Below are 24,409 nucleotides of genomic sequence, written 5' to 3'. Positions count from 1 at the left end.
TTTTCGCATGTAATGTTTGAAATTGAATGCACCGATGGGCCGCTGCAATGACCAAATTACAACCAAAGCGCTAACAGCTAACATATAAACTTTTAACATGATCACGAGCAAATTTTAAGTAATTACCTTACTAAAACGTCTAAAAGGTTTTTAATGACATCCGCCACCACTATTACAGGGCGCGAGCAGTAATTTTATCTTAAAAGGAATATTTTTGGAGAATATACGCAGTATCCCGCAGGGTGCACAGCTATAGGTGATTTCTTCCCATTGCTTCTGCGCACGAGCCACATTTCGGGTTGCGCGACGTTACTCTTTACTTTATGTTGTTTTTATGTAACTCAATCATCAATTCCTCATTCTTGTTCTCCCAGCGAAATTGTTTCCTTTGCAGTGGTAGACGTCAGCCTGTTCCTGCGTCATGTCTTTCCCTTTCCCTTTTCTTCTTTCATGCCTACATTCCAATGAGACCAGGGATGGATTTATAGCCTAGCTACTTTTGGATGGGTCTGTTTATGCAGGGGACGGGCTAGAGGCATTTCCTCATGGAGAATGCATAAATAAAGAAAAAAAAAACTGGAGTCCCCACATAAGCTCCGCCTTAAGGCGATAACGCGATAGCGTTAATGCCCATATATGCGGAAATAGTCATTCTCTACGCTTTACAGTAATAGATTGTTGGGAGTCCTCATACCACTCCTGGTGCCGTGGTTAAGCGATGCGCCGCTGCCCCGCGATGACAGGTGCTGCCACCGGTGGGACCTGTTACACCCATGTTTCCCTTCCCGGGCAACCTCTCGCTATGTATCTGCACACACCTGTCATGGTGGGCAGTACGCTCACAATCAGTTTGATTGTCAATGCCGCACATCCCTCAAACATACATCGTGCAAGTCACCCATGAGGCTTCTGACATACACCATCACATTGACAATTGCTCCCTTCCGGAATTTTCGGAAGATTTATTAATTTCATTATTCATTCCGTGCAAGACACGCTGTATGCGTGTGTCCTGTACATAAGCGTTCTGCAGGAGTCTAAGTCTGGGGCTACAGAAGAAGTGTTCTGCGAAGCAAGGACCGGAAACCTCTGGTTCTCGCTTCATATATAGCAGCGGCGTTTCTTTTAGCTGACATGCTCGTTTGCATTTGAGCATGCGCGCACACGCACACACACACACGCACGCACACAAAATTTACTCTAGCCTGGCGTCAGGTGGGGGTTGCAGATATATAGTGGGATCGATGACAAGTTGCCGGTTCATGTATCACAAGGCACCGTGGCACAGCATTGCAGATATGGCGGCTTGACTTTTGAACTGGCAACACGCGACCGGGATCGGCTGCAAGTGAGCAGTAATTGTTTTAGATAACGCCGCGATCTCACCTTGCTGATAGGGAAACCGACTTTTGGACTCGCTAAACAAAAAAATACTTCAATTTTTTTGCCTGGAAACAGGAGCCGAATTGCGGCTGGAGGGATAAGCGGCTAGTTAGCGGTTCTCGATCGGTTCGGAGAATGCTGCGATATCACCATGCTGATTTGGCGACTGGCTTCTCGCTCGCCTGAAAAACTTTAAATTTGTTCTTAGCTGTTCCCCATGGTTTGCGGGAAATACTGGCATCAGGCATGAATTGTCAATGCGGAAATTGTAGAGCGAATTGAGAAACATAATGCTAAAATGTTTGCACCCAGGTACCATTTACATGGCGTTTTCTATCGGCCTTAAAAGGAAACGTGCAACATAAAAACTACCATGAGACGGGCGTGAAATCCGCTGTTATCCGGAGCGCTGTCACAAACAGGGCTTTGCGTGTACACCGGGCGAGAGATATGTGCCAGCTGTCACATATGGCAGCTTTTGTATTCTGCGGTCTTTCTTTTAAGGCTGGCAAATGTTACCAATGTGTAAAGTAAATGGTACCTTCACGCAAACATTTCATCCAGCTGTTCTTCAGGACAATCCACAACTTCTGTTTTGACACATTATTCCTGAAACCAATATTTAAAAAACTAGTTCTTTCGTTTTATAAACTTATGACAAAAAAACAAACAAAAAAAAACAATAGTTTTAACATCTCAAGTGCACTCGGGTTCACTCGGCACGTGCATTGCGTCTTTTATGAAACCTTTCAGCTGCCATCGCTTTTTATGCAAGCCCCATTTCTGGTAACTCCGATGTTGCTTTTAATTTATTTATGAACACAAGCGCTAATTCCTTATTGTCTGTAGAGTCAGACAGTGTTGCTACTTTGGTTTGTAACACTTGTCAGGGTCTTTCCGTATCTGCTGCTTGTCGTCTGGCTTGTAAATAGAACTGGTGCGGATTTATACGCAAATTTTGAAAAAAAAATTAAAAACAAAAATATTCCCGCTTTAAGAATAGTTCCCTTTCACCTCCTTCCTTCTGCTCCGACTAACGTGCCTCTCAATGTATGGACCCGAGTCGGATTTCAACGCGCGATGGAAGTGTTGCAAGTAAACTCACACAACGCGTAGGAACATCGACGCCCTCACGCCGTGCACATATCGCATCCGGCGAGATATCGCGATCGACGCCTGTCTCATGGAAATTTTAAGGGCGACGCTTCAAACCACTACCTCCGTCCTCACACCCACCCCAGAGCGAGCAATTTCTTGAAATGCCAAAACTACATGTTCGCTGTTCGAGAAAGCGGTTGTAAAATGCTCTAGGTCAAATGCGATTGGCCAGGTTAATTTTAACATACAACATAATATCACTGCGCTTGGGCTTTCTTCCCTCTGCGGAATACACGAATTAATTGAACTTGCGAACTAATGCGCGCTACAGCTCAACGCCGATATCTACTGAGCCTAGGTGTTGGACAAAAAAAAAACTAAATGTGCGCTCACCGATTGAGTAGCTCTTGGTTTTTGCATGAACAGGTAAACACGACTCAGTGACTGAATAGGCTCCAACTGAACGTCCTATCCAGTCACGGGGAGAAGTATAGGGCTCGTGCTTTGAAGTCGAATGCATCTAAGCGGTACGCACTCAAGCGTCAAGCGACGAACTATTTCATTCTCTCTTCAAAGCCAGCGGCCAGAGACCGGACGGACGTCGGCGCTAGCGCAAACCGATAAGCGGTAAGCACCCACGCGACGAACCGCCATGCTGCCGTACTCGGAAAAAAGGCGCGATATGAAGCGTAGCGCAATCATCGGAACAACGTCCAAACAGATAAGCGCTCCACGCGGACTCCTCGGCTGGCCAAGCGCTTGCTTCATGCCTCGAGAGATGCGAAACATCTATAGCGCCGTAATGCCGATAACAATTAATATTTGTCACATCTTATCATCGAAATTGGATGCTCGAGTAGAATTAGCTATTTGCAACCAAACGCCTAACTGAAAAACTTGAGAGACAATTTCCGACGTGCAGTGATAACCTGGGACAGCCGGATACAACTCGAGAATGAAGCTACAGATGCACCTTGAGGGAGGCCTTGCAGCCTATCCTGTCGAGCGATTTCCTAGACATCACGGTTAAATGCACTTGCACCTGCTATAGCTTGCCATGGCAGCGTATGGCTTATGAAAGGGTATTACCCACGTTTTATCGGATTAACCGCTACATCATGAACATCGGTCTCGCGCCATTGGCTGGCGGACTTTCTTTGCTGGGCACCCAGCATTTATTTTTTTAGGCAAAGATGATTCTGACACGCCCCCGACCTTCTTTTTTCTCCTCATTGAAGCCCCGCACAGCCTGACCGCTCTTTAGCGCGCATAGAAAGCACTGTTCCTTTCTTGAGTTGTATCCGAATCTCCGAGACACCTAATTCGACTTGTGGCTTCCGCCACGGTCATGATCACGTTTATACTGTCTATTTATTTTATTTATTTATTTTACAGGTACTGCCAGCCTTATTATCAGACCTTAGACAGGAGTGGACAACACAAATCAACCAATTCAAAAACAGCAAATCAGCAAACAAGATACAGGACACTGATTGATAAATCAGAACAAAAACACAAGATACTGTACTTACAACATGAATGTCATTTTGATGGGGTGGGGAGGACCATGTCACTTAGGATTTATGTGCAAGTGCGCAGAGGAATGACGAAACCTGTGCAGTTAACCGTGTCGGCGGATAACGCTGTCAACGGCAAATTAAACGCAAAGACTCGAACATATTAGCTCCTGGCGAGGAAATACAGGCGTTTTAACACTCTGAAGTACAGTCATCGCTTCTTCGAAGGGAAATCAACCGGCGCCGGTATTGAGCTTCCACCGGTTAAGATCTTCTAATTTTGCTGATCGTGTTGATATTCTCGTGTTCGCGTTTCATTTGTCGCTGATAGTTTAGAAGCAATACGAAAGGAAACACACGAGCCCTTAGCGACGCGGGTCCGCCGAGCTCCTATGACTGTTCTAAAAACTGGAGGCACGCCCCGTCAGAAACAAGGAAATGCGTGCATGCAGTTCATATGCGAGGAGGTGAAGAAAGCTTTATTGTACTCTGCGGTTTTGGGGAATCTTTTTATAAGAGAAAGAATTTCAAGAACCGTGACTCTGATTTCCGAAGCAGAAAATTCACCGAAGGAGCACTTTGGCACGAACAGCTGTCGCATCTCATTCTAATGCAGACGGCACGAAAGAAAAAGCACGACAGGCACTGCCTCACTGTTTAAAACTGTTGTCAAAACTACACTCGATGGCCATTTTCATTCGCTGAAGCTTGTAAATTTGCCCTCAAGAATTGCCGACATCGCACACACGAAACCTGTGGACTCGTTAGACCGATGCCTGTCATGGAAGGGGTAAGCGTTTATCGCTAGTGAGTATTGAAATGTCCACGTGAGAAGTGTGGCCGCTCGTTCCTCTTATTTATGTACCGATAAGGTGAAGACAAGTGCAGATATATCCGCAGGCACATGTCCAATTGTAGTGCACATTTTCTAAAATGTTTTTTTTCAGTATAAAGTTAGTCAAACTTGGAATACATGGAGTTTTTGTAGCTTTGGAAAAGAAACTACAACCTTAAATACTTTACTCAACGTTCCACGCAGAAAGGCCTAGTGCTTCTGACGGATCCCCTCAGACCTACCCGGCAGCTGGCAACAGTGTTTCGATGAAAACTTGGGCAGCGATCATAATATTATCGAAATTGTAGTCGACAACGGACCACCGGTTGCCCGCACAAAGAAGGTGGTGTCGGTGAACTGGGAGGCTTTCCGAAATGACCGCACGGGGCAGGAGGAAGGCATCAGTGACATTGATGACTGGAGTAAAAATGTCCTTCAGTCGGTCCGCGAGGCAACAGAGGAGGTAGAGGTTGATGAGGAAGTCGAGGGAGTAGATCGTCACATGGTCAGTGTCTGGCGCAAGAAGAAGGATCTTGAAACGCGAATCGCGCAGAAGAGGGGGAACAGGAACTTGCGAAGACAATTGGCCGTGTTTAACAAGGAAATCAAAGAGTACGCGCTCCTTTTAACAAGGCAAATCTGGAACACCATTTTCGACAAACTGGACCGAAACATCAGGAAGGCAGGTACGTGGCACTTGCTTCGGCATCTTCTAGATCCGGACAAGTCCAACCTGGAGGCCAGGCAACAACTTCACCGGATGTCTTCGGCAGTACTTCTCTGGTATGCTAAAAACGTCTAGTGACATTAAAGTAGTGGCTGGCCAAATTATTGTAGATATAGGGAGCTAATGTTGACTGAGTAAATTGTGTTTTAACGGTCTCAAAAAATAATAATAATGATGGACAGAGCATGTAGTGAAAAGGCAAGATAACTGATAGTCATTATGGGTAACTGATTCTATTCAGATAGAAGGCAGCTACAGCATAAGGCGGCAGAAAGTTAGGTGGGGAAATGAGATTAGGAAGTTGCACTGAAGGGACAATGTGGCCTCAGCTAACACAAGACCGGGTTAATTGGACAGTTATGGGAGAGGTTTTTGTCCTTAGTGGGCGTAGTCAGGCTGATGATGAAAAAAATATATTTAAATGTCTAAAGGAACTGCAGCACAAGGCATATGGCTATGACAGCACCTTGCTTATGATCTGCAGATTATACCTAAGTGTTCAGAGTTTGGAAGCTTTCAGTACAATATTTTGACAGATTGGTAGCAAGGAAATGCAGGGAGCCTTACTGGAGAAAAATTGGAGAATGGAAATATTTTTGGAACCGGTGCCACCCAAACCATAGTAAGAGGTGATCGAATGGGTACGGTGGTGGCTCTGTGAAACCCTTTTTATGCTACCTATGGCAGCAAGACTACCACAACCAAAAATACTGGTTTCTCTCTTGATAAGAGAATAGAGACCGAGCACTATCAGTGTTAGACTGCACAGGACATACACTAAAATCTTGTGGTCTAGTCTGTGCAGCGCCTCGGCTACTCCACTTCGGGAATTCATTCATAAATACTGCGCCATGTTTACTTGCAATGCTTAAACAAAGTGTTGTCAGTAAACAAGCCTTGGGGCCGCCGCGGTGGCTCAGTGGTTATGGCGCTCGGCTGCTGACCCGAAAGACGAGAGTTCGATCCCGGCTGCGGCGGTCGAATTTCGATGGAGGCGAAATTCTAGACGCCCGTGTACTACGCGATGTCAGTGCACGTTGAAGAACCCCAGGTGGTCAAATTTCCGAAGCCCTTCACTATAGCGTCCCTGATAGCCTGAGTTGCTTTGTGACGTTAAACACCCATAAACCATAAAATAAACAAACCAGTAAACAAGCCTCAATGCACCCATGTCTTTTTGCTTGACTTTGGCACACTCGCCCTGGATAACGAGAATTAAATGTAGTGCGGCTGCGCCTCACAGCCAGCAGGCGCTGCCATGTCTCCTATCCAGGCAGCCATGATGCACCTTTCGCTTGGCACTTCCTGGAATGCTGGACCATGCTGAAAGCATTTTGAAGTGTTTCTGCACATCCTACTGAAGTGGCACAATGAGGCACAGCCTGCAGGTTTTCAGGGGGCGTTGCATATGTGGCTCTCGGTGCAAAAAAAGTACAATGGTTTCTGGGAATCTCTCTTTGGTCCCCTCATGGCGATGTTCTGCAGTCACAAATGCATAAAATTCTCTCATAGTGTCTTATATAACTTAGTTTTTCAGTTTGTGCATGCCTAAGTATGAAATTAACGTCAGCTTTTAGCAGCACTGTTGTTCTTGCTGCATTTATTGCAAGGTAACTATTACATTAGCAAGCGTACTTTGAATAAGCTTCTGTGATCTGCATGCCAGGCGAAAGGAGGAGCAGTGCCGTTGGCTCGCTTTGGTGCAAATGGCCTCAGTGTGCCGCATTGCTACTCCACTACCCATACTGTTACTGGAAAGGCACAGGTTTGAACACAGTGTTTCAGGTAGTCTGTGGATTGATGGACAAAAATCTGCGTGCAGAGAGATGGAAATAGTTTTTAAATGCATTCCTGCATTAAACATACCGTATTTACACGATTGTAAGTCGACCTATTCAAAATATGAAAATCTGAAGTGGGGGGGTCGACTTAAAATCAAAACCAAAGCATCGCACCATAAATAAAGGCGAAACAAACGAGATATCAGGCATGCTGCAGCGTGGTTGCATTTTTGCTGCGCGGCCCCGTCGGATCGCTCTTAGTGCTAGCCTTGAGTAAGTGTACTATGTCAACGCACAAAACCGGCATCCCCACCCCGCGCGAGGCGGCCGATGGTGGCTGTCGATAAGCAGCAAACTCACGCATCCCACTCCCCACGCGCGGCCGCAGATTGCGTCTGCTGATAAGCGACAGCGGTCCGATAACGCAATCGCGCTGCAGCGAGGCAAAATTTTCACATGTTCCACACGATGTCGTGATATGGCTGTTTGCGAAGTGCGGGATTTCGCTGCACGACGATGTTAGCACGACGAGTTGTGGGACCGCAGCAGCGATCACGACGGCAGCGCTATATATAGTGAGGACGATGGCGCAAGTGTGGACGAGTAGTCCAGTGAGTAATACATTTTCGCTTTGGAATGTGCCCACGGGCGATCCCGCGTGCGGCCGATAGCGGCCGGCAGTAAGCGGAGGCGGCAGGATAGTGCTATCGCGTTCTGTTATTGAAGGCCAAGTTTAAACGACCTCCAAGTTTTTTTTTTCAGAAATGTGATGTGGGGGGGGGGGGGGTCGACTTACAATCGTGTAAATACGGTAGGTACATAGTCCCTACATAGATAGCTTGGTTGGTACAGCAATGTATGCGACATAAGAGATCATGGGTTTGGATCGCACAGGCAGTATGTGGTAGAGCCACCGCAGTGCCTTAGTGTTTATGGTGCTCGGCTGCTGACCCAAAAGACACTGGTTCGATCCCGGCTGCGGCGGTCACATTTCGATGGCGGCTAAATGCTAGAGGCCCAAGTAGTGTGCGGCGTCAGTGCACGTTAAAGAACTCCAGGTAGTCAGGTAGTTGAAATTATCTGGAGAAATTTGCTACGACGTTCCTCGTACGCCGAGTCACTTTGGGACATTAAGCCCCATAAAAACAAACCTATCATACTGTTGTTTTCAACTTTTTAATCAGATTTCATTGAGAAAATGATTATGCTTGCAATATACACAAGTATCTGTACTCACCTATAGACCTCCTTCACCCCACGACGTCGCGATGATGCAGTGGCGCTGATGTCAGCAGCGACTTTCACACGGTAGGCGCGGGCAGGCGGAACCTGTTTTGCCTACCGTAAAACAGGTTCCGCCTGCCCGTGCCTACCGCAGCTACCAGCGGCTGCACGATACCTGCGCACTGCAGCATGTATTGACCAGCTGCGTCACCGTTGGACCACGCAGTGGCACGAAAGGAAATTTAATTAGCCTCGATATGTTTCTCGTAGATAAATACTGCATTAGAAAACTGGCTAACAGGGTATGGGCTGCGGTAGTAAAGCGCGAAGCCTGGGAGTCGATCGGCCCTGCCACTCAGTGTGCTGTGTTCATTCACCTGAACATCAGCACAGTACGCTTATAACTGCGCTAGGAAAAAAATAAAATATGTAGCTGCACACGTATTTATGACCTTGAGCCGGTGTGCACGGGATGCCGGCAGCTTCACTTGCCCCCAAGGAATGCGTTCTTTTGTTATCAGCACAGCATGTTTTTTAATGGAGTGTTTTATGGCATTTAATATTTTCTTGAAACTGTTTCTTAATATGACTGACGTAATTATTTGATTCGAGTAGAAAGAAGTGTGGTAAGTTGCTTCAATCTTATGCGGTCACATTGGCGTGCTTAGAATAGCGTACCTTAAGTGTACTAAAAGCCACTTCCTCTTCCATTGCATCATGAATGTGTCGTGAGGTAGTACATATGATCGCGAAGCTTGTTTGGAAAGAAGCAGGCCTGCTACTAATAGACATGTGGCGAGGTTGAGAGGGGGCGCGGCAATGAAAAGTGTTTTTGTTATTTATGCATGCGATACATATGTAACTAAATTTGGTGCAAATATGAAACTGGTACACTAATTTCAGTTGTGCATTTTATTTTTAGCTATACCTGGTGCAGTTCTTGGGTAATTAATTATATAATTAACACCCTCATCAATTGACCCCAAGGTCTTAAATAATTGAGTAGAAAGTGCGAAATTTTTTTATGCCAGCATGTTCACAAAACCCTGTTCTGTATGATGACGCTATTAGTTCATTTTTTTTTAGATGAACAGTACTTATGCATGTAGTTACATGAAAATATTTCTTACAAAAATAACAGCACTGCACGTGTAGGAAAAAAATCGAGATTTATTACACTCATTAACGTCTCAGGAATTGCTTGCGACAAATAGAATCATTCTATTTTCATGCATTACGAATTTACGAAGGAGTGAGGATGCCAATCATAGAAAATGTGAAATGTCAGAAAACGAACCTTAAAGTTTATTCCCTTGTTTATGGCCTCTTTACTATCGCTCTGGTCAAAGAAATGCAGCACTGAAATGAAAGAAAACCCCCAAAAAACAAAGAAATCACCTCATAATTTTCAACGACCACACATATAAAAAGCGTAGTTTATAAAATTTCTACTGAATTTTTTGTCACGAAACAGACTTCAGGTCTAGCAATGAAAATAATTCCAGAAATAAAAATTTTTTTCACAAAATCGATCAGTTTAACAAAAAGAGAAGTTGGCCTGGCTGGTGCATGATCTTGAGGCTAAAAACAGCACTTACGTGAGGCAGGGGAGATCGGAGACACGGCGCTGTCCCCACTTTTCGCACAGCGCGACACATGTGTCAACTGACGATGAGCACACGTCTGCTCCACCGAAACAATGCCAGCACTTCCCCTCACTACTGTCCCGCAGTAAAATCATTCCGGCAAGTGCAAAGTGTCAAAAACTTTTGTTCAAGAAATCAACGGCAGAAACGCTTTCTGTTTACTGCTAATCATATATACAATACACAGTGGCAAACTATTTCTCTGAATACACGTACATGGCTAACGCAAGCTCGTGCATTTCGAGAAATTACTAAGTTGAAAGCATCAACCATTGCTGTGATTCGCAGGAACTGAAAATGCGCCTACAAGCCTTGAAAATCCGCGCTCAACACCTCTTCGCGATCCCACTCCCTGGCCTTTTGCCTACATCGAGACCGCTAACGAATGCAGTATCACCTCGTTTTTTTGCAAACATGCAGGAGGTCTATAAGAACTTTGATTACCATCATGGTTCTAGATCCTGAATGCCCTGTGTTATTAAGCATAGACCGCTTATAACGCATACAGCGGGAGTCGGGAAAATCCGTATTATAAACGGTACTGCACTGTAACCAAAACGTAGCTTTTCCATGCATTCGCATTTTCAGAATGGCCAGCCTTCCTTTCAAAGTGCACCTGACAACGCATCAGATGCACAGCATTGCAATTGCAGGCAACAAAGAAGTTTATTTGATCTTTTTCTAGAAGCGTTGTAATGAATGAAAGAACGTTACTTTACTCTGGTGCTGCGACTGAACTGTGTGGCTAATGGCTTCATCTGCAAAAACAGTGAGGTGCTTCAGCGCTTGCTCGCTGAGGTTTCTGAGCGTAATAGAGGCGCAATTTGTTGCAACTGTCGAGCGCGTCTTTGCATGAAACTTCTGCTGCACTTTCACTCACTTTCTCAGACTCATCCTCGGATAGAGGCTCATAGCGACCGCGCATCACTGCCATGTACACTGCCATGTGGCAGTGATGCGCGGTGGCGGCTACTTCACACACAATGCCGTCGAGATCGGCGGCGACGTCGACGACCTTATCTCGTGCCGGTTCTTGAAACACTGAATGCAACCATTCAATGGATTGAAACCGTCATACCCCAAAATGTTTGCAAGGCACCTGGCCTTGGCTTGCAATATCGAGCCACTCACAGGAACGCTCTGGGCCTGGACCTCGCGAAACCGCGCAAACAAAGCGGCGACATCTTTGTACTTCGACGTACGAATCCGCTTCCTTGCAAGCAAAGCGGAGCCTTCCTGCAGCTGTGGTCACAACTTGTCGCTGTTCTTCCAAATGGCGGACACAGTAGCATTGGCGACACCATACTTTTTTTTCCCACCGTAGCCTTTTTTGCCTCACGATGCACAGCTTGGTTTCGAGAGCTTGCAGTTTTCTGGCTTTCGGAGGTGTAGACACCATAGTAACTGAAGACAGACGAGGATCGTAGACTTGCTCACGTTTTCAGCCGACTTGTCTATGTTGTCAACTTTTCGCTAGACTCGACGACATATATCGTGCTCATGGGCTCAGGCATAGCAGCGCTTGCAGTGTCGTGGCACACGACTGCAGCCGCCGCTCTAGCATGTTCGCCTGGCCGTGCCATCACGTGCTTCCCAGTTTTATGCAATTAGTGTGCCCAACGGAGGCGCATCGGAGATTGAGAGGAAAAGTGCCTGCTTTGGGACTTTTTCTTTCCTCTTCTGCCTTCAGCCTTGCGTTGAACCACGCTGACAACGCTCCCCCGACCCGCCTGTTGCCCTCTTCTTGTCAATCTGGGAAGCATGCTCTTCGCGCCCACCTGTACCCACGGGCCCGCGCCGGTACGCGGGCAGCCGGGCCTTCAAGAAACCGCACTATATGTAGTCTCCGGTTACGTGCAGCAATATTAAGCGGTATGCCAATACATTAAACTCCATGGGAAGCGAAGCAGTTGTCACAAAAACTGCATACAATGCGGTCTAGCATTGTAAGCAGTTATGCTATAAATGGTCTGAGCAGTATAACACTTCATGAATTCTACAAAGACACATTCCGGTCATTTCATAAAGGTCTCCAGAGTGAATGCGTTCTGCTTTATTTTCAGAAAGCATTCGATACAGTTTGCTATGATGCCTCTATTCCTGGCACACCTCGAATATATATACTTTGGCTCTAAAACTGCTTCGCTGACCATCCACAGAAAGCGGCGATAAAGGGTGTCGAAGCAGCCGCCATGCTCATGTCCTCTTGACTACATCAGGACTCTGCTTTAGGTCTCCATTTTCAGCAGCGATATTGGTTCTGGTGTAGCATCTGGGGGTTTGCATCACATCTCCAACGCAACAAATTCTTCAGGATACCGAGTGGAATTGCTTTAAAGCAGCAAACTGTAACCGGACCTTGGCACGTGGCCAGTGACAAGGCTTTGGTTGGCGCAGTGACGGCAACACAGACATTGTATGCATGTTGTATGGCTGAAATAGCGATTGGAAGTGCAGACTCTGTTTATAAAATGGCCAATGTGACCAAATACGGCCCTCAAAAGTACTTGCTCAAGTGGGGAGCGGGCAGTGATATGAAATTAATGTTTGTGACACTGAAAAGTGGTGTTGTGCGCAGAAAACACTTGAACAGAGGCCACGAAATCAGCAGACTTTAAAACGAATTGTACAGGAATGAACAGCTGCTTGGCTGCCATACTTTAGTGTGGGGAGGGAAGCCCACAGTAAATGTTTCACTGGATTTCCTGGAGTTCAAAAAAACCTTGGAATTGCCCTTTAAGGGACTAAGGCATCCAAGTTTTGCATGCATGCTTTCTTTCAAATGAAGTGATAGACATTACAATACATGGATCACCGCGTGGAATTCGCCTATGACAGCTACATAATTTATAGTCGAATTTCTCTCATGCTGTTTCAGTTTCATCAATTGAACAACAGCTGCGACGTGGCATTAGGTCATTTCAGGCGTGAAAAAAAAGGCAATGTACCATATTTACTTACTTGTGTAAATTTACGCACTTTTTCTGGTAATTTAAGGCACCGAAAAGGGTGTGCGCAAATTATACGCACATCCTAAATTGCCACGTATACAGCAGCCCCACAACTTGCATTCTTCGCTGGTAAAAAAAAAAGGTAGATTGCAAATACAGGTCGATGCATAACACCCCTTCTCCCGAGGTGGCATGACGGTGCATGCGGAGCTCAAAGCAACAACTGCTCAACGGTACACTCTCAAAGCCAGCAGTCACTGGCAGATGGATACAAAAGGCACTAAAACTGCACCCTCACACGTGCCTAGCTCACTAGCGGTAAACGAAAACGCCAACGGCTCTGTAATTTCGGGTTCTGTATACCGGAAGTTTGTGCCTGGGAAAGTGACTGTCAGCATGAGCGAGCTAAGTAAATGGAATGCAATTCAATCTTTCTTTGCCCAACCTAATTTACAAATTAATTAAAAAGTTTTTCTGTTTACATGTGGAGCTGTCAGGGAATGGGCGACGGGGAAGTAATACCGGTCATGCTCGCCCCTCACATGCAGCAGGTATTACTTTGCTGTGGCTTTGGCGTGACATGGTGACATCATCTTTAGAGCGGCCTGGTGGAACCTTTACACCACTCATATATCAGTCGCAACTGCACACAGCGACGTGGCCGCGCCAATTTTCTCAAGCCTACCTTGCGTGCACGCTGGCGCAGCAGGGAGCATAAAATATCAGTAATATTTTTTTCATAAACTCTGGTACAAATTACGGGTGCACAAATTAAAGCAGTAAATATGGTAACTGCTGATATGTTGTTTGTCATTCTACTTCTCGAAATGGGTTGGCTTGAGTGCTGAACTAAATATATGTATCAGTGATTATATTGCAGCTTTTTGCTGTGACCTTCGTTCAGCTACATGTCGTAGACATCGTTTGATTGATGAAACCGAAGCAGTGTGAGTGGAGAATTCAATTATAAATTATTTAGCGGTTGTAAGCGAATGCAACTCGGTAACAGTATTTTAAATACTAACATCATTGAAGAAAGGGAACTAAAATTGGGTGTCTATAGTTATTTAATCGTTAATGAGGGTATAATTTGCAGTTCCTTTCCCATCAGACAGCATGGAATCGGTACTTGCAGTGCTTAACTCTGAAGGTACGATGCGTTCTTAAATTTAAGAAGAGAAAAGAGAATCAAGGTGCACAAAATGTCGAAGAAACACTGTGCCAAAGTCCTTTAAAGGACTCTGGCGCCTATTCTCGAATACGTGTGGATCATGTTGGACCCCCCACACGTGTTCATATCAGTAGCCTAGAAGCGTTACAAAATTGAGCTGCTTGCTTCATCAAAAGTTTAAAAATTTTCGAAGAGCATTTCAAATAATGGTGACTAAACTTGGCCAGTTTTTCTTCACGCTGCAAACGATATCACCTCACATTATTGCTGGACATAATTTTAAGGAAATACCCTTTAATAAAAGGTATTTGCTGCAATCAACTTAAGTGTCTAAGCGGCATGAGCACTTCTAAAGATTAAAGGAATACTGCATTAAATTATAGGCGGTCTAATTTTCTACTGGAATGAAGGCTGGAGTTTTTAAGATGACTGAAACCACATCCTTTTTTTTTTGCACGAAGCCAGCAGAAACCCCATTTTCCCCTAATTTTTTTTCTGAGCTGGTGCACCTGGCGGCGGTGCCCTGAACTACTGCTCCTTGGAAGCTGCGACATCATGCGGCTGCCTGCCTCCATGCCCGGCCGCTTCGGTGGCACGGCATGCGCCTGCTGCAGCTATGTGGACGCTACGCGCCATGTAGGGGATGCGCTGAGAGTGCCGCCGGTTGTGTCTGGAGTCCTTCGAGCTCGAATTTGATCCACGCAGCTGCCAGACAAGCAAAGGGTGGGGTGCCACAATATTATTCCGCTAAAGTTGTAACAGTAGTGTGGCGGGGGAAGGGACACGCCATGTCATGCCTTCCTAAAAAAAGGCCAAGCTCTGAAGAATGGATCCGTGTGGGGGAAGCTAGCTTTTTCGACAAACCTTCTAGGTCCGAATTTTTATCGCGGGAATTCAATCGACAGCGACTAATACACGAACCTTTCTCTGTTTTGAATCCACATGACTGAAATGACAGTGCCTCTAACCTGACTCATTTCTGTACAGAATGTCGCGTATATTTGTGAGGGAGATGTTATTGAAGACCTTGAGCCAGGCAGGAGGAAGCTGTTGTTATTCTCGATATAGAAGTAATGGCAGTCGATAAGCGATAGCGCAAGCGCTACATCATTGTCTTCCAGGTCAGCTGTGTGTCACCTCGCAATACAAGGTGGCAATATTCCCTAGAAAGCACAAGACTGAAAGCATGACAGCTGCGCTTTAGCGAAAAGGGAACCTAAACTTCTTGAAAATTACAAGTCACTAATAAAGAGTGCGGAGTTTACTGAAAAAAATTACTCTATCACAAGTTAGTGCACGTAATTACAGAGGATAGCCAAAAATGCAGCAGCATTTGTTAGATGTGTATTTTCCTTGTCAATAGAGAGTTCGGAAGTATTTTCACTTGTTCCCAGTTTTTTCGCTGGTTCAAACAACCTCCAATGGAAAATCATCTCGGATGCAGTGCGGGACAGAAATACACATTATAAACGCTCCCATCTCCCTTATTCAGAATTTTCAGTACAGTCACCAAACAAGCTGCCCACAGGCAATATATGTGTATGCTTGAAGGAGTAGTAAATAAATATATCGTGTAATAGTGTTTTCATGTGGGCATGCGCAAATATCGGAAAAATTGAGGGAGAACTTCGCTCATGCCCAAGACCATCAGAAAGCAACAACGCTGACAATTTACTAACAGGCCAATGACACAAGAATCGCTCGCCAGGTCCCGTTTATGAGAGTCACGCACGCAAGTCTGGCAGCATAGTAACAGTGCTTCAGTAAAAAAAGAAAACTGGGTGCTGCATACTTTTTTGTTACGTCGATGCAATTAAGTTGGCTGCTTTTATATGTCAAGCACCCACTCCATTGTTCCGCGCTGCCTACGTGATGTACAAGTCCTATTTCAAATCTCATCTGCCCCGTCACAGCCTGGTCTTCTTGTGTGGCCGGAGCAATGAATGAAGGTGATGCCTTGATTTACCTTCAGCAGAGGATATGTTTTAATACTTAATTCAGGAAAATCTCTGGGTGATATCAAATTGGATTATAATATACACAGCTACTACAACAGGGAGCGCGCCTGTGCAAAATGTCATCCTCCGAGCTCATTGTACTTGTCGCTCCATGAGGCTGCAGGGTTGCACCCGTATCCATGTCATTTCGATACCTGAATGATATAATCGATATGTAGGCTCAACGCCTCAGAAGCGAAGGAACAAGACTGCTGCGAGCCGTGGCTGCATGAGCCACAGCCGGGTGCCGTCTTTATTTTCTTCGCCGGGTGGCGTGCGCTATCCGGGTTCCCGGCGCCACCCAAGAGAGGGTGCTACAGTTACTACCACAGGCTGTAACTGTCGATCAGTTTCATGTTTCCATGCTGCCAACTCTGAACTTCCAGGCACGAGAGCTGAACCTATGTCAGCACGGTGCGACGAGAGGAGGCCGCCGCGAGACGTGTGATGTCACGCCACCCCCCGCCTGGACGGGTGGCAAGTGGCACGTGCACAGAACCTACAAAATAAAGCCATCCACATAAAAATGAAGACTGAAACTTTAGATAGTCACACCTTCTGAACCCAATTTCAGAGATTTTACAGAAAGTCTCAATTTAATGCAGTTTCCCTTTAAGGAACTTTTTGCCTGCATGTTTGTGTAATGTATCCTTTTTTCCATGCACTATCAGCTAGTGGAATATTTTCACCCCTGACTATGAAAACAGCAGTTGATGCACGGTTTTGTGATTTACTTACCCGTCATTTCTAACTGTCTACCTTGCTTGTTTGTGCTTATATTCCTTTACTTATTTTCGCGGTATTGTCTTCAATGCGTGTTGCTATCGACCCGTTTTCTGCTATTGTAACCTTGATGCAAATAGGTGCTTTTTGACTTGAATAGATGTCAAGGCAATAAGTAGGTATTGAAATAAATAACTGAATAAAAACTAATTCCCCATTTTCACCAGCTCCACCATAAGACAGAAATCTCTGACTGCCTTCTTTTCGACGACTGTTGGCTTCGTTCACTCGAGTAGCACTGTGCTATGTCCCTTATCCTCCATCCTCCTTAGATGATGATGTCACCTGTATATCATGCATCAACCAGCCCTACTGTTCACCTTATGATAGAAGTGGTCTTTCTGGTGCATGAAATGAAATACAAGTGAAGATGAAATAAATGCATGCAGTGTAAACACATTGGAGACTGGGCATGGTAATCTTCAAAATTTTTTACAGAGCAGTAGGTGGTGTACCGCAATAATGTGCCCTTTTCTTTAATTCAGGAAAAGTGTTGATCTTTCGTAGATTATTTACAGGTTGCTAGATTTGTAAAATGCATGACACCTGCTTTACAAAGTGCACCCAATCATTTTTAAAGCTTAGGCCGACGACAGTAGTGAAGTCTAAGTGTTGTAGTGTTTTGGGTTTTACGTTCATGGAGGTTTAACGTCTCAAAGTGACTCACGACTATGAGGGACGCTGTACCTGGAGTCCTTTGACCTGCACTGACGTCGCACACAGTAGACTGGCTTCTGGAATTTCACATCCAACGAAATGCGACCGCCGTGGCTGGGATTAAACCTGCATCCTTTCGGGTCAGCACCTAAGCACCATAACCACTGAGCCACCGTGCTGTCTTCAAAGTAGTCTGAGCAGTCATTTAGTAGCTGTGTGTCATGTAGAGAGTGTTTAATTTCCACTTTTTGGTCAGAGCCTACAGCTGGCTGCCTTAGGTCTTGAAGAATGTCATGTAAATGATTGGGAACATAGCAAATCAAATGCACTCATAGTGTGGTCTCTCTGCATAAATATGTAGAATTTTTTTTTCTTTTTACAGAATTTCAAGCCTGGAAGGAAAAGCCTGAAAGGAAGGAGCAAGTGCAGTTCATCTTAAAGAGAGGGGTGACGCGTTTGTTTTCGGGAGCGACAAAGAGGCACCTAGAGTGCCACTGTACCGGAGTAGCTGTGCAGTCTGGAGACAAGGCCTTCCTCCCACCGATTCGTTCGGCGCAGTGCCAGCGACGCATTGCAGTTCATCCACGCGCGCCCACCCTGTCCCTTGGACATCCGGCAAAATGGTGGCTATTTGTTTTAGTCCACCTGCCTAGAATTCGGAGAATGAAAATAAGGTCATCATCATTTATTTTACCCTTAAAGGCCTCTTGAGGTATTACATAAGTTTGAACATGAAATGTTCAAACTTAGGTACAAACCAGGCTATTCTAGTTTCATAGCTAGGAATTTAGTGTTACCAACAATGATAAATGACCTCTAGTGCATGTTTTTCTTTTCTTGCAACAAAAACGACAGGATGCACAGGAGACTGCTTGCTTTTATTTCATTAAACCTTATTCAATGCCCCAGGAAATGCAGCATCCATGGAGAACCTGCTGGCCTTTCCTCTTCCTTCAGCTCCTTCTTTGTTGCAGCTTTTGGGTCAAAATGTCATTGGTACCGGTCATACAATGTTGCTAGTAAGAATTCTGGACACTACCTTTTCTAAGCCTCAATCTTTGAAAATGTACTGTTTTAACTTATTTTCAGGTCACACCGTGCATAAGAAGTGCTAAAAATGCAGCTCGATAACAAGTCCAAGGCATCCACTTGTACCCGTGCAGTGCTTTAGGCATTGTGTTGTGGCAAATTATCAGAAGCTGCAGTTTTGGGTAGAAATGAGGCTTAACCCGATTTGTGAGAAATCTGCTAGAACAGAGTTCCAACTGAAAACAAATCATGTTGAAAGAGTACAGAGCTAAATTTGAGTTCTGTTTTCTCAGTTTAGAATGATGCACAGTACTTGAAAAACGGTCAGGCAGACTACGCTAACAAGCGGTGAATAATTTATAACTGCCTTTTTTTTCGCTGTTTTGGTTTCAACTGCTGAACGACTGCAGTGATGTACAAAATGCGCTCAGGTTGCGCAAGGCGTGAAAAAGACTGCAGTATGGTCACTGCTTTTTTAGTTTTAATTCACATCAACTGTTACACAAGCCTACCCAATAGTTGAACCAGTGATTATATTGTACTTTTTGCCTGCCTTCAGCGTCGTGTACATGCGTATGTCACTGCTGCCGTGCAGTGAAGGACGCTAGAATTCTCAAACCACAATGGGATCAAGTTACATGTGTACACATTGAAGGCTTGCCTCACATGTGACTATATCTGGAAATCTTCCTGCCAGCGTACGGATGCCGTAAAAAAGGGGAAAGAAAGGAGCAGGCTGCCTCACAAACAAACAAGTTAGTGACACTGAGGATAAGCTGAACTACAGATTGGGCAGAAAGTAACCCTCTCGACTGCTTTATGCATTCATAGATGTTTCAAGCATTTTTGGTTGTTTTTCTTGAAGAAAGTTTTGCTACTCATTTGTCCTATATATTTGGCTGTGCAAGAAACTAGAATAACTAAATTTGCCATGCTGTAGTTCCAAAAAGATGCCTGCATAAAGAGTTTTTTTTTCAGTCATTCCAACATACTTGACAATTGGTAATTACACATCTCACCTTAATGTACATGAACAGTAATTTCCCTCTTAGTGAACTATTTTAAAGTTGCAGTGCTGGCCTTGTATGTACGTATATTTAGCAAAATTTAAAAAATTCAATCTGTTTTAACACTTTCATGAGGGCCCACTTTCAGGGCCGTCACACGGAATTCGTACTCGATGAAAAAGTAGTCCGTTATTCAAGTAATAAAAAGGAGCTAAATTGCAAGCCGAAATTACAAGGTCACGAATTTTGCTGCCTGTGGTTTGTTTGAGATAACGAAACTTTAAAAAGCTGATTTCCTTGACTTTTGATTCATCAGCGGAGCAATGCAAGGTGCTGCAGACCATGGCCCATTGTTACTAAGTGCATTTTTATAAAGTTTTACCGTGCTGTAATATTCTATTCTTATCTGCTGTTTTCTTCTGGAAAAGTAGTCTCGTGGGACGCAAAGAATTTGAAGTTGGCTTGTATCGATAGAATGCCACCTCCTAATCACAACACACCTCTTCGAACGTAGAAAAAAGCAAGAACTGAAATATAGGTATCGTTGCTACAGGCCAACTTCACAAGTGCAGGTGAGATGACATCACCAAAATAATACTATCTATGAAGCTGACAAATGCCCATGAAGGTTACGCATCTGAGTACTGAAGCAAAAGGTCGTTTCCAAATGCTAGTGCACTTTCATCAGCCTGAATTTTGTAAGTTAAAGAGAATTTTTACTTGGTAGCACCAGAGGCAGGCAGATCGTTTCAGTATCTTTGGCCTGGCGATTCGTGTCCGTGTGGTTTCATCTTTGATGTGCCGTGATTTACAAGTGTGGAGCAGCAGTTAACCCAAACACTTTCTAAGTGCTCCTCGGATGAAGTTTGTCAGTACAGTAAAACCTTGTTGATACCTTCCGGGTTCATACGCTCAAAATCGTGGACATTATAATTGTCTTTAGAGTTAAACTATATTTTTTCCGGTTAATACGTTCCCGGAAACGCGATTTGCCGGCTACTATGCTTAAAATTTTTGACAAATTGTGGTCGTATAATACGCTTATTGACCAACCGCACATGTGCAAACATACAAGTGGGCCGAACGAGAGGGCACATGACGTGTTTTTTGCGACAGTCACACACCCTGGTGGCTTTTCTGCAGTGCCTCAGTGCCACGAGGCGAAGCACCACCGCCGCCATGAAGAACACAAAATAAAAACTGCGCGCTAGCATTCGCGATGGCCTTTTCTGTGGGGACGCGATATGGAGAGGAGAAACGCTGAGGTTAATTCGCGGTGCATAAACGAAAAGAGGCGAAGCTTCTACCAACTACAGCGATGCACTTATATATGAATTGACTCGGTCTGGGAAACGCAGCTTAAAAAGCAGAAGCACTGCGACAATTAGCTGCCGCAGTGGCTTTCCCACAGTACTGGAGCAAAGGGCCAAAGCATCCAAAAATTACAAGGCAGAGATTTTGGTTTCTTTCGCCACTGCCATCGACGGACCGGACGCGTTACGAATTTCCTTCCGCGCTAAAGAAATCACAAACGCGGACTGAATTCAGCGAGCTCTGGAATAGGATCTGTTCAGCTCTTGTGCCAAGAAATGCCGGTCGGCATTTTCATAAAGTGAAATTGTCAATAAATGTCTTTACCTCAATTCAGCAGTTACATTTCTCAAAATCAGGCGGTTTGGATAATACGTTTCTTCTCGCAAGTAAAAAAAAAACGTATCAACGATGTTTTACTGTATTCCTGTCAATCAATGGCGCAGACACATCACAGCTGCCACTTAATGCACCTGCGCAGTGCTCACAAGAAGCCTCCCTTCAGATTCTTTCCACGGAGTGCATGATTAGCAGCTCTATAGGATGGCACATGCAACGACATCCATCTATCTACTGAACACGAGGGCTCCAAGGTTCGAGCGACGCTGTCGAGAGAGAGACTCGGCAGTAACATACGACCGCACTTTGCAGGTCGAGGCGGTAGCTCGTTTGCTGCCAACTCGTCAGTGCCCAATATTATTGGTATCCTGCTAGTTCAGTTTCCTAAGTCCTCAAAAGCATTGCGCAGTCTGTGTGGCTAAGTTTGGGAAAGTGAAGGATGGAGCAAACAGAGTTTATTGCGAAAACTTTGTTATCGGGAACGGGGTCCACGCCAGCTGCTGGTGTCAGTGAAGCGGCAAAGGATGCCTTCAACGTCTGGCCGGCGGTCGCTTTTATTTCGGCTGCTGCTAGCCCTGCTTGCAGTCAACAATCACGGAGTCCACGTTTACTACGTCATGGTTCACGTCACCTTTTGGAGGTGACATCATCAGAGAGTCTAGAGTTTGACTCAGAGTGGTGGGAAAATTGCTCTGAACTCCAAATCCAAATCTCTCTGCAATAAATTAGTCTTTTGCTGCTGGACAAACAACAAAAACTCTTTGAAATGCCCACATATCGGATCTTGCTAACAATAAAGTTGTTCTCAGTGTCCCTTTAAGCAGAATCAGGTGAAAATAGTGCCTTTGTCATTAAAATTTAGCGATACAGGCCAGCTTTGAAGGATGGAGATAGAAAGGCAAGTACCTCCGTGGGCACATACATAACCAGTACATTCGTCTTTGCACTGTGGTTTTGCAAGGAAAGGACCATCTCTTACAGCTAAACTAATTCTGCGTGTGTTTGGCTTTCTCTTACATGTGCGCGCCAAAGACTTGCAGCATGGCATTACCAGTGGTTCGTCTGCTGCAAGGAAGCAACTTCTTTAATATTCAGCATTCAATGTGTTGCAAGTGCAATACGTGAAAGCTGCTGTACAACTGTGGATGATGTAAACAGCCTAAAAATTCCTGCGTATGAACTGCTTCATTATGAGAGTTCATGGTACTGGAGAGCACTGGCACACAGAATAAACTGCTGTTCCCTAGTACGTTTCTTTTGTCACTTTTATTGCAGTTTTATGTGTCAACCTTTACTGTTGGGGAGAGATCGCCTTCGAGTGCTCCTTAAATGACTGCATTACAAAAGCCTGAATATCGACAATGTAGACCTGTGTGCCTGGAGTGTGAAAACTTACCACAGCGCTTGAGTGTGCCAAATAAACCTGCAATTGTGGTCTCGCCGTCTTATTGAGAGTGGGGCCTTCCTGTAGCATGCAACCTTGCAAAATAGTCTGCCAAACGTTGACGAAAGAAAAAAAGAAGCATTAGGCATAAATACACGGCTCTGCAGATGACTTTTCATTTATTTCAATGGACGGAATTACACATGTGCAACTGCACCATGCTATATTAATAACAAAGGCAGCATCGTGCTTGCAACAAGTGGATTTGACAGAATTGAGGAAAGAAAAAATAGAAGCAAACATAAACGAGACCAGGGTAATGCATTAGTAGAACAAGCAAAAGTCCTTGCAAATGCAAGCAACAAGCTACAACAGCAACGTAGAGCCACAGTAGCTCAGCTGGACGCTGGCAGAACAAGTAAACGTCCTTGCAGATGCAGCAGATGCAACCAACAAGCTACTACAGCAACGTAGAGCCACAGTAGCTCAGCTCGACCCTGGCTGCAGCGGTCACATTTCAACGGAGGTGGAATGGTAGAGGCCTGTGTACTGTGCATATTAACAAACCACTCCCACTACCTGGTCTCCTGTCTTCATCTGGCTTGCCCTGGTATTGAAGTCGCCCATCAGTACTGCGTACTATGTTTTTACTTGTACACCTTCATAGAAACTTTCAACTGTCTGGTCATCATGGATGAATGTAGGTTCGTAGGCCTGTACCCCTTCAATTTATGCCTCTTGTTAAGCTTAATTATGACACATACCACCCTCTTGTTAATGCTATAGAATTCTTATGTTGCTAAAAATATTCTTATTGATCAGGAATCGCACACCCAGTTCTCGTTTGCTAAACCACGATAGCATAGTATGTGCGCCTACCTTTTAGCACTAAATTCTTCAAGACTAAGCCTAAGCTCAATTAGCCTTATGTTATCCCACAGCATACAGCCCATATTGCTCCTTAAAACCAATTGTGGGGCAGGGCTTGGTGGAGATAATATGGCAATGGAACCGTACAAACTTCACAGAAAATGGGAGAACCTACAGCTCCACACTGAAACCCTCTCAAAAGAAAAAAGCCTACAAGAAACAAAGGTAAAAAATGATTAGGTTTTAACACAGTGAAACCGATCAAGACGAGCGAAAGTGGGTCGACTCGTATCTCGATTTGGGCGAAGTTAATTTTGAGGGGTGGGCCAAGCATATATCCTGCCATTCCAGCATTCTAGACATCTTAAATTATTACAGGGGCCGATGAAAGTGCTACTAAGCCCCACACAGAAAACTAACCAAAGGAGAGGTGGTAGATTAGAGAGGGCTGCAGACAGGCACCTGCTCACACCTGCATGAACTCTGAAAGATGTGCCCTGCACAATACACTGACAAATGCCCGTGGTGCAAGCTAACCGACAGTCATACATTTAACATGGACCTGCTCGCATGCAGAGTTGGATCTGAAAATAGACAACCCAAGCATGACACAGTGGGAAGACCTGCTGCCCAGTGAGAAAGGAGATGTACAGAGGTTTCTTGCACGTCAAGCCAATACGGCAGCAACCAGGTGCGGCA

At 45.0% G+C, this 24,409-nt stretch overlaps 2 protein-coding genes across 33 annotated transcripts in view; one reads left to right on the top strand and one right to left on the bottom strand.

The window, feature by feature from the left end:
- The window catches only part of LOC144099057 (uncharacterized), a 183,607-nt gene that overhangs the window by 83,805 nt on the left and 75,393 nt on the right, over positions 1–24,409 (top strand). The window lies entirely within an intron of this gene.
- The window catches only part of LOC144099061 (uncharacterized), a 74,306-nt gene that overhangs the window by 22,221 nt on the left and 27,676 nt on the right, over positions 1–24,409 (bottom strand). For 3 of the 19 annotated variants that reach the window (XR_013307300.1, XR_013307291.1, XR_013307290.1), the window contains 3 exons: positions 22,853–22,948; positions 18,271–18,419; positions 16,541–16,829 (listed from right to left, as the gene is read on the bottom strand). The exons of 6 other annotated variants lie outside the window; for them this stretch is intronic. Coding sequence is in view for 2 of the 13 variants with exons in the window: in XM_077632107.1 (XP_077488233.1) it covers positions 2,875–3,001 (127 nt within the window). In the remaining 11 variants the exon portion in view is untranslated. 10 more of the 19 variants (XR_013307294.1, XR_013307292.1, XR_013307296.1 and 7 more) reach the window with 10 other exon arrangements.

The sequence above is a fragment of the Amblyomma americanum genome, chromosome 7 (assembly GCF_052857255.1).
Source record: "Amblyomma americanum isolate KBUSLIRL-KWMA chromosome 7, ASM5285725v1, whole genome shotgun sequence".
Classification (NCBI taxonomy): Eukaryota; Metazoa; Arthropoda; class Arachnida; order Ixodida; family Ixodidae; genus Amblyomma; species Amblyomma americanum.
This window is presented reverse-complemented; position numbering and strand designations above follow the sequence as displayed.